This window comes from Phodopus roborovskii, unplaced genomic scaffold (assembly GCF_943737965.1).
Source record: "Phodopus roborovskii unplaced genomic scaffold, PHOROB, whole genome shotgun sequence".
NCBI lineage: Eukaryota > Metazoa > Chordata > Mammalia > Rodentia > Cricetidae > Phodopus > Phodopus roborovskii.
The window spans coordinates 11109914-11120399 of NW_026126448.1; the positions used below are offsets into that span (position 1 = coordinate 11109914).

Genomic DNA, 10486 nt, shown 5'->3' on the forward strand with positions numbered 1-10486 from the left:
AATAAAACAAACAAAAATTAGAATTCTTCTGATTGTTACTATAATTTTTATAAATAGCTGATCAAAATAAAAGTTATAAATTTTTTATAATATATAAACATAAATGGTAAAATTCTATCATCAGTCTGCAAATGGGTTGGGGCAAATAGTTTATAAAATTAAGAACACACTTGTGGATGGAGGGATGATTCAGCAGTTAAGAGTAGTTGTTGCTTTTTCAGAGGATCCAAGTTTGATTTCTGGTGCCCACATATGGACTCAAACTACCTGTCACTCTAGTCCTAGGGTATCCCATAACTTCTCCTGGCCTCTGTGGGCACAAGCAAGAAAGTGATGTGTACAGACACACAAGCAACAATTCCCCACTCCCTGCCCCAACACACACACACACACACACACACACACACACACACACACACACACACACACAAGTTCCAGGCCATGCTGGACTACTAGTGAAACCTTGCCTGAAAAACAAAGCTCACAATGTTTTCCTTTATGCATACTCTCATCTTTGAATAATTCACGGGTCCCCAGACTGCTTACTTTTCTTATGACAAGGACCAGTATGGGACATCCTATTCACACAATATGCCCCTCAAACTATGATTGGCTGATATTACATCTTCTCCAATGTCTTCAGCATGGCCCTCAGAGTTACAGCCCTGAATGCCTCCCTTCCTTCTAGATCTGCTTCCCCTATTGTCTCTCTGTCCTGCATTACTAAAAGGTCCCAGTCTGCTGAGTCAGCACCATACCTGTCTGTGCCAGACAAACGACCTGCTGGCAAGCCACAGTCCCCATGCTCAGAGACACTGTCAACTCTCATTACCCCACATTACCCACCGCATGGGAAGACAACACTGGACCCTGCTGAAGAGGGGGCCAGATTTTTGTAGGGTAATTTCAATATAGTCCTCTATTTTATTGATACACCACTGCACACACGAGGGAAGCAGTGCTTTTCTGAAAAAGACTGGAGTCCATCACATGTCAGATGTGGATGTGAACCCTGATGTGGGCAAGGGACTTTGGCAGTCAGAGCAGCTGCAGTAGGGTTCAGAGGAGCAATCCCGCTTCACAGCAGGTTTCTGGGCGACAATCATGCCCTCCAGGTCTCTCACTTTGTTTTCCACCATCTGAAGCTTTTTCAAAATTTTCTCTTGCAGACCCAATGACAGGAAGATATTACTATTGTCTTGAATCTGGCGACCGCTTCCTTCTGGGTTGGCTAGCAAAGCCTGAAAAAAATCCGAGCCTTTCTTGTAAAGTTGGTAGAGAGTGATCACAAACACCACTATTTTCTAAAATGAAACAAGACAAGTGTTACTTGGCCATACAAGTGAAAAGTCACAGGCAGCTAGCTACACACCCAAACCAGAACAAAACAACATCTAGTAACAACAATCCTTTATTCCTAAACCAAGATTTCCCTTTAATAAAACATTTCACACCTACTTTCAACCTTTTAAGACATTTTAAAGTTATACTTTATTTTATGTGTATGAGTGCTTTGCTTGGGTGTATATTGATTATAATATTTACCCGTGGTACCCTTGGAAGCCAAAAGAGGGTGTGGGATTCCTTGGAACTGGAGTTACAGATGGTTGTGAGCTGCTATGTGGGTGCTGGGAATCAAAACTTGGTCCTCTGGGAGAGCAGCCAGTGCTCTTACCCTTGCTGAGCCATCTCTACAGCCCTCCTACTTTTAATCTTTTTATCACTGTCACTTACAAACCAGAGTGGTAGGGATTTGATTTCTACTTAGTAAATAAAAAGCATAATATTAAGTGCCATTTGCTCAAGTCTGTTACCATGTGGTGGGCTCTGTTTTAGAAATTAACTCACCAGCTCTTTATGGAGGAAAACCCAGGACTAGACACGCCTTCCAGTGTGGATCCTGTCAATGTTCTACGTCACAGATTGGAACTGATAAAGGACTAGAACCCAGGAACTCTCCCAAGAATAGAGGTCTAAAAAGTAGATTTCCTGGTAGGGCTGGCTAGTTTTATGTTAACTTGACACAAGCTAATGTCACCTGACAAGAGGGAACCTCAAGGGAGAAAATGCCTCCATAAAGTGGGGGCAGTAGCCAAGCTTGTGGTCATTTTCTTAATTGGTGTTCTAAAGGGAGGGCCCAGCCCATTGCAATTGAGGCCATCCCTGGGTTGGTGGTTCTGGGTTCTGTAAGAAAGAGGTTGAGCAAGCCAGGAAAAGCAAGCCAGTGAGCAGCATCCTCCATGACCTCCACATCAGCTCCTGCTACCAGGTTCCTGCCTTGTATGACTTCCTGTCCTGACTCCCTTCAATAATGGGAGGGAAGTATAAGCCAAATAAACCCTTCCCTCACAGGTTGCATTGTTCATGGTGTTTCATCATAGCCAACAGCCCCCCAAACTAAGACACTGGTCATGGAAAAATTCCTTTAATGTTAGAATGGATTCCTGGTAGGAGAAAAAGGAAATCATAACGTTTCCCCCTTATACCATTAACATTGTTTATTGAACACATGGTGGTGGCCTAAGCTTGGTACATAGTGTATCTCCCTTAAACCTCATCACAACCCTATAAGGCACTTCTACTAAGCCCGTTTTACAGAGAAGAGAACTGGGGTAGAGGTCCAATGAGTTCGCAGAGCAGATAGTTCACAGAAATGTATACCAAGCATGTGACTCCTGAGCTACACGGTTACTAATTCTGTTGTATTGCTCGCTTTTGTTTGTGCACCTTTCCCCATTTATTTTTCTTTTAGACATAGGGTCTCACGTATCCTAGCTGGCCCTCCAACTCACTATTAAGTTTCCAATCACCCTACCCTTACTTTCCAAATGATGGAATTACAGTAATGCATCACCACATCTGAGCTGGTTTTTTTGTTAAAGATTTATTTATTATGTATACAGTGTTCTGTCTGCATGCATGCCTACATGCCAGAAGATGGCACCAGATCTCATAAGAGATGGTTGTGAGCTACCATGTGGTTGCTGGGAATTGAACTCAGAACCTCTGGAAGAGCAGCCAGTGCTCTTAATCTCTGAGCCCTCTCTGCAGCCCATCTGTTTTATGTTTTTGCCTGCTGTCCAAGACTTTGAAAGTTCCTCTCTCTGATTGCACTAAACTAGAAAGTGTGTGTTCTTATCTTACACTCTGGTATCAGATAACTGAGATGTGTTTATGTGTGCATTCACACACACACACACACACACACACACACACACACACACACACACTTGTATTGATGAGTTACATTTATTTGTTGGGTTCTGTTATATGAAATTTTGAATAAGATCTAAAATTGAAATCTTAAGAATTGGGTTCTAACTCCAGTTTTCCCAGCTCTAACAAAACCAATTGAACTTGGGCAAGATCTAAATTACTCCACTTCTAAAGTGGACATGATAATCCCTGTCCTGCCTATTATGCAATGTTTTCCAAAGGTAAACTTGAATGTCCATTCAACCATGATCCCTAAATAGAAAAGAAAGAAAAGCTATAAAATGAGTCAGTAATGGCTTCTCTGTATATTTAACAGACGTGTAAGAAAGCCCTCATGGGGCTGGAGAGGTGGCTCAGAGGTTAAGAGCACTGGCTGTTCCTCCTTCAGAGGTTGTGAGTTCAATTCCCAGTGCCCATATGATGGCTCACAACCATCTAAATTAGAGTCTGATGCCCTCTCCTGGCCTGCAGGTATATGCGCAGAGCACTCATATACATAAAATACAAATAAAATTAAGAAAAAGAAAGTCCTCATGACTGTCCATAATTCAAACACTTGATAGGTGGACTGAGGGACAGAGTTCAGTGTTAGCTTTCACTTTCTAGAATCTGAGGTCAGCTTAAGCTACAGGGTTCCTCCTTGACAAAACAAAACAAAAGCCTTCTTTAAATTCTATCTCCTTAAATTTCCATTGAGCCTTCATGCATCTTACTTTCTTCTTCTCTCATGTGAAAATAAACTATTTCATGGAGTTATTAAGATTTCTCAAAAAACCGAGAACCATGCTATAAATGAGCTTTTTATTATTATTTTGAGGCACGGTTTCTCTGTGTAGCCTGGCTGTTCTAGAACTCACTCTGTAGATGAGGCTGACCCAGAACTCAAGAGATCTGCCTGCTGGGATTAAAGGCATGTGCTACCACCGCCTGGTGCTACCGCTGCCTGGTGACTATTATTATCACTGAAGGTTAGACAAATCACACAAATTCCCAGTGTTCCTTATATCCCAGCCTGGTAAACTTTGATTACACTAAAGAGCCCGTATGTTTCTGGGGCTTAGCTTGTTAAAAGACAACGATGAAAGCAATGGGATGATTTAACTCACACAATTCCCTATTAGTTAAAGAGAAATGGCAGAAAAAAACAAGCAATGGCAGTGTGAATAACACACATACATACACACACAGACAGACACACACACAGACACAGACACACACACACATACACACGAGCCTGGTTGTCCCACACTGCTTATTCTATGAACATGGTAGGCTCTCAGAGACAAATGATCAATTAAGTTTGGGCTCAGATGACTTTCTCAAATGATGAACTTGTCCAAGTCTACTTTATAATAGAGACAAGTCAAGCACCATTGTGAGAAAGTATTTTTATACTCACAACCTAATTGGTGGAGATTTTCAAGGGTAGTATAGTTTCAACCAACTCAAGAAGCAGAGCCAATGACTAACCTCCCCGCTTTCCTGACCCTTTACATGGACTTAGAAAACTGAGTAACAGCTATAGGAAAGAGAAGTAACCAAAATTGACTTTTTAGTCAGAAATGGTGGTGCATGTCAGCCCTTGGGGTGAGGACTTCATGAAGCAGGAAGACCAGATTTGAAGCCAGACTCATTCTATAGTGAGTTTAAGACCAGCCTAAACTACCTCCTCATCTTAGAACAACAAAAACCAACAAACACCACACACACACACACACACACACACACACACACACACACACACACACACTACTTAAATTTCTCTATACGAATACAACCTGGATTGATCGAACGCTTCGTTTCCATAAGGCAAATAATCCAATTGCCAACAAAACCAAAAAGGAAATCCCTAGGATGACTTGCACAGCTGGTGCGAGATTATCTAGTATCCCCAAATTAGTTGGCTGAGGCACACTAGTCTCTCCCACAAAAGTTGCTTGTAACCAATTCCATATCGAGCTGCGAGCAAGAGCATTTAAGAGGTTGTCCCAGGAAGAAGTTGCCGTTGGAGGTACTGGCATTTTTAAAACAGCAGCCCCAGGAACTACATGTGTAGAGGCTTCAGGAATCTAGACATGAATCAGGGAAAGTGCTCAGAGAGTTCAGGTGTTCTGGAGCCATTGTGAGCTGTGCTTTGTGATGTCATTCCCCAGTTTACTCCACCCCTAAGACTCAGCTTCTTCCCACTCACCAATGACTCAAGAGCAAGCAGGCACTGGCCTGTGTTCATTTTGACCGTTTTTTCCTGATCTTTAGCGAGTCTTAGTTTTGGCACAGCCGTCTCCTAAGAGCACTTTCTATGATGATAGAAAGGCTCTGTGTCTGCCTTGTCTCATATAACAGCCAGTGTCACTCAAAATGGGGACAGTTGGGGCAAGGAGTGTAGCTCAGCTGGTAATGTCCTTGCCTATTACACACAAAGCCCAAGGTTTGACCCCAAGCACTACAGACATAGGCCATGGTAGCTGTCCCCATTTGGTTTCTATTGCTATGATAAACAACATGACCAAAAGCAACTTAAGGTGGAAGGAGTTATTTCTCCTAATAGATTATAGTATGGAGGGAAGCCAGGCAGGGCAGGATTAAAGGAACCCAAGCAGTGGCCATGAAGGAATACTGCTTACTAGCTTGCTCTTCATGGCTTGTTCAGCCTGTTATTTTCTTTTTTATTTACTTTTTATGTGTATGGGTATTTTGCCTGCATGTATGTCTATGCACCACCTGCCTGCATATGCCAAAAAAAGGGCACTGTATCCCCCGGGGATTGGAGTTACAGACATATAAGCCACCAGTGTTCTTAATGGGTGAGCTATCTATCTCTCCATCCCTCAGCCAGCTTTTGTTGCAATTCTGGACCAATTGCTGAGGGGTGGCACTTCCCACTGTAAGCTGGGCCCTCCCACATCAATCACCAAGCATGAAAATATCCCCAGACTTGCTTACAAGTCAATCTGATGGAGGCATCTTCTCAACTGAAATTTCCTCTACCCAGATGACCCTCACTTGTTCCAAGTTGAAAAATAAAAACAAAAAAATTCAAAACGAAACTAGCCAACACAGTGGCATGTGCCCGTGTTCCCAGCACTAAAGGGGGTGGAGGTAGGAAGTGCCAAAATTCAAAGTCATTCTAGGATTCATTAAGATTACAAGCTGGACAGGGCTACATGAGACCCTGCCTCAAAACAACAAAATATAGACAGTGTTGCAGAAGGATTGGTTTTAGGTTTCAATATTAAATATTATTTCAATTTAAATAGCCACATGAGTACTTTTTAGTATCTAGCTAGAACATTTTCAACCACAATTTTAGCATTTTACTCAGGAGCACAGTTACTTTTTTCTGAACAAGAAAGCCCAAGTACATTAAGGCTGAAAGGAACTTGAAGGAGATAAGATTTAGAAAGGGCTTTTTGTTTACAAGGTTTCTCTGTAAGACCTTTGGCTGTCCTAGAACTCACTTTATATACCAGGCTGGCCTAAAACTCACAGAGATCTGCTTGCCTTCCTCCAAAGTGGTGGGATTAAAGGTGTGTATCACCACTGCCCAGCTAAAGTCAGGTAAAATTTATAAATGGTTGCCTAGTAAAATTGTGCATACATCCAATAATGCCTCAGCAACATTAGCAAAATAAGAAATTTTATCTTTTATTACTAAAACTTCATTTTTGATTTTATATTTTTGTATAACATAATAAGTTTTAAAAATAACAACTTAAACAGGCTTGGGATGGATTTAAAAAGAAAAATAGAAGTAAACTGGAATCAAGAAAGTTTTTAAAATGTATTTATTCTAGATAATATGATGGCAAAAAATGAAAATATAATTGTATATTTTTAAAATTTCCTTAGAGGCCAAAAGGAATTAATCAAAAAGACAATCAATAAGAATTAGATTTATTTTGAAGTTTTCACCTAAAATTATTTGTGGTACAGCTTGAAAATCTATAACAACAAACTGACTGCAAAATGTAGTGAAAAATAAAGCCTTCTAAGAAGTTCTTCCTTGATTCCAAGTGGTGGCTCACACCTTTAATCCCAGTGCTTTGGAGAATGAGGTGGGGGTGAGGGGTGGGGGGTGTCTTTTATTAGCATGTATTAATTATTCATGAAAACGGGCTTCACTTCCTGTTATTTTTTTTCAAAGTCTCACCACATATTTGTGCCTCATTTACTTACATGCTTTCAGAAATTGACTCTGCCTCCTTCACAAGGTTTGTATTAAGAATAAAAGTTTTCTACAGTATTTTGTGAGAGTAACATGCTGTGACCCACATAACATTATTAGATAGGTTATACAGATAGCCGATTAGAAAGGCAGCAAGATTCTTGCTTGGGCAGCACACACACTAAAGTGATGAGCATAGTACATAGCCCCATCCAAGGACGACATGTGAGTCTGTGAAGTGTGCCGTATTCTGAAAAGTAAGACAAGCAAGAATGCAAGAATCCACAAGTGTGCAACAAGAGGAACAGGAACAATCAAGAAGGGTCAATTTATCCGGGTGGGGGAGGCAAAGGCAGTTGGATCTCTGAGTTCGAGGGCAGTCTAATCCATGCAACAAATTCCAGGACAGCCAGGGCTACACAAAGAAATCCGGTCTTAAAAAGGTGGGGGGTCTATTGGGGGTTTAAGAGATGGCTCAGAGCAAAAGAGCACTGGTTGCTTTTCCAGAGGACTTGGTTTCCATTCCTAGCATATACATGCAGGCTTGCAACCATCTGTAATTCCCATTCCAAAGGATCTGATTCCTCATTCTGGCCCCCATGGGCACTGAACACACACAGTGCACAGACACATTGGAAGGCAAAACACCTGTATATATAAAATGAAAATTAAAAAATTTAATATTTACTGTTTTCACTCAAATAAAGTTAACATACTAAAAAAGAAGAGCTATGGCAAATATTATTGCTAAAAATAATGTCTGACATACAAGTAGAGATATGGACACAGGAAGCTCTGATTTATCCATTCTAGTTGACAGAGAGCAGGGATGAAGAGGCCTGGTGGCTGGGGAATAAAGGAAATCCTTGTCTCTGCAGCCTGGTGAGAGGGGATGGTAATTTCTTCAGTTGCCAGGGACACTTGAGACAATCACATCTATGATGTGGCTGCAGATGGAATGTATTTCAGAGTAAAATGACTGAAGGCCTGCAGACCTTGGCACAACTGACTCCATGATGGAAGTACCATTCAGGCTATAAAACTCAGCAGGTAGACAGCACCACCTGCCAAAATGAAAACAAAGACCTAATTCATTGAAGCCCATAGTTCTGGGAAAGTCTCTAAATATACCAGCCTTGTTTTAGCTCCTGTAGTTCTGTTTTGAGCTACCTGTTCTTGCTAAATGAAGTATGACAAACCAGAACATGGCTTTTATGCTTAAAAGCTCACCGTGGGTGGGGGCGGGGGTGGGATGGGGTGGGGAGATGACTCAGGGGTTAAGAGCACTGGCTGTTCTTTCAGAGGCCCTGGGTTCAATTCCCAGCACCCACATTGCAGCTTACAACTGTCTGTGACTGCAGTTTGGGGGACCTGATACCCTCACACAGACATACATGTAAGCCAAACACTAAATGTACATAAAAATAAGTAAATCTTAAAAATAAAAAGTCACCCTGAGAAAGGCATGGGGCTACACTGGGATCCTAAACACCCAGTGTAGTCACAGCTGGCTAATAAAGACTTTCTATTGGCTTAAACCCACGTGAGAGCAGTTTTCTCACTAGAATTAGATTAGAACAGGAATTAGAAGAGAATGATGTGCTAACTCGCTGACCACAGCCAGAGTCCATTCCAGCAAGGGATAACCTGGTAAGACCTGAGATGTGACTACAACAGTGGCAAGTACAGGCCTGAAAGCAGAGAAGCATGGTAGCCCAGGGGCTGGAGAGATGGCTCAGCAGGCAAGGGCACTTGTTAGGCAGGCTTGGTGACCTGAGTTCGATTCCCAGAACCACATAAGGGTAGAAGGAGAAGCCAGGCATGGCGGTTCAGGCCTTTAATCCCAACTCTCCGGAGGCAGAGGCAGGAGGATCTCTGAGTTTGAGGCCAACCTGGTCTACAAATGACTTCTAGGACAGTCAGTGCTACACAGAGTATGCGGGAGGAGAGAAACTGACTCCACAAACCACAAAGTTGTGTTCTGGCCTCCACATGTGGTCTGTGGCTCTTGTGTACCCCAAATCATCATCATCAATATCTTTTTTTTTTTTTTTTTTTTTTTTTTTTTTGCAAAAGAACCATGCCAGTACACCTGTAATCTCAGCAATCAGGAGGCTGAGATGGGAGAGCACAGCCTGGGCTATATCTCAAGGCTATCTATCTCAAGACAGACAAAGGATTCCAGATCCCTTGTGCCTCATTTCTCATTGTGCTTCCTAGCAAAAATCTGGGGAAAACTAAGCAAAGATGTCCGACTATATTCAGGTAGCAGAAAGATGGGAATGATGAGCCTATTAAATACCCTAAGATGATTCGACAGGTTTGTGTTTGTCTTTTAAACAAGGTCTCCCCATGTAGCTCTTGCTGACCTGGAACTTGCTATGTAAACCAGACTGTCCTTAGAGATCCTCCTGAGTGCTGGGATTAAAGACATGTGCCACCTTACCTAGCTATCGCTATTTCTGTCTATGGTTATAGCCAGTTTGCAGGGGAATGTGGCTGTGCTACAGGAATCTAGTGCCTCAGTTCGTGAGGGTGTCCATCTGGAAGTTCTGCATCCCCTGATGCTGACTGGGGAACTTTAGACTATGTTGCCATCTACCTCAAAGACACCACGGAAAAGACAGATGCTTTCTCAAAGTTAAAGTGGACAGAGCAGCCCAGAAACATCCGATTTAATGGTGTTGATCTTTTTTCCCTTTTTTTTTTTTTTTTTTTTTTTTTTGGTGAGCTGTTGTGTGTTTGGCTGCTAAACCAACACACTACCACCCACCTCAGGCTTCTCAGAAATAGTCTACGCCTGAACTTAACTGAATCCTCTGCATGTCCAGTGTGGAAAGCATTGGTTAGAAATGCTGTATTTTCTTTCTTTCTTTTTTAATTTGAATTCCACCCTGTGGATTTTTTCCTTTAGAAAAATATTCTTTTGGGAGATAATGATGTCATGGCATTTTGTTCTTATGGCTTTGTTCTTAACACTTTAGTTCATACATAAAAATAAATCTGAAGCCATCATTTAATCTCTGCAGTTCATCTCATTTCAAACCCACACTAAACAGACAGCAGGGCTGTACATACTGTGCCACGGGAACACTCCTGCCTCTG

General features: G+C 41.9%; 1 protein-coding gene across 1 annotated transcript; it reads right to left on the bottom strand.

Moving 5' to 3' along the window:
- Nucleotides 1-901: 901 nt before the first annotated feature.
- Nucleotides 902-5331, bottom strand: Tmco2 (transmembrane and coiled-coil domains 2). The gene is made up of 2 exons (XM_051188701.1): nt 4995-5331; nt 902-1304 (listed from the first exon to the last, which is right to left on the bottom strand). The coding sequence occupies exons 1-2, from the start codon at nt 5235-5237 to the stop codon at nt 987-989; spliced, it is 561 nt and encodes a 186-aa protein (XP_051044658.1). The 5' UTR covers nt 5238-5331; the 3' UTR covers nt 902-986.
- Nucleotides 5332-10486: the final 5155 nt, after the last annotated feature.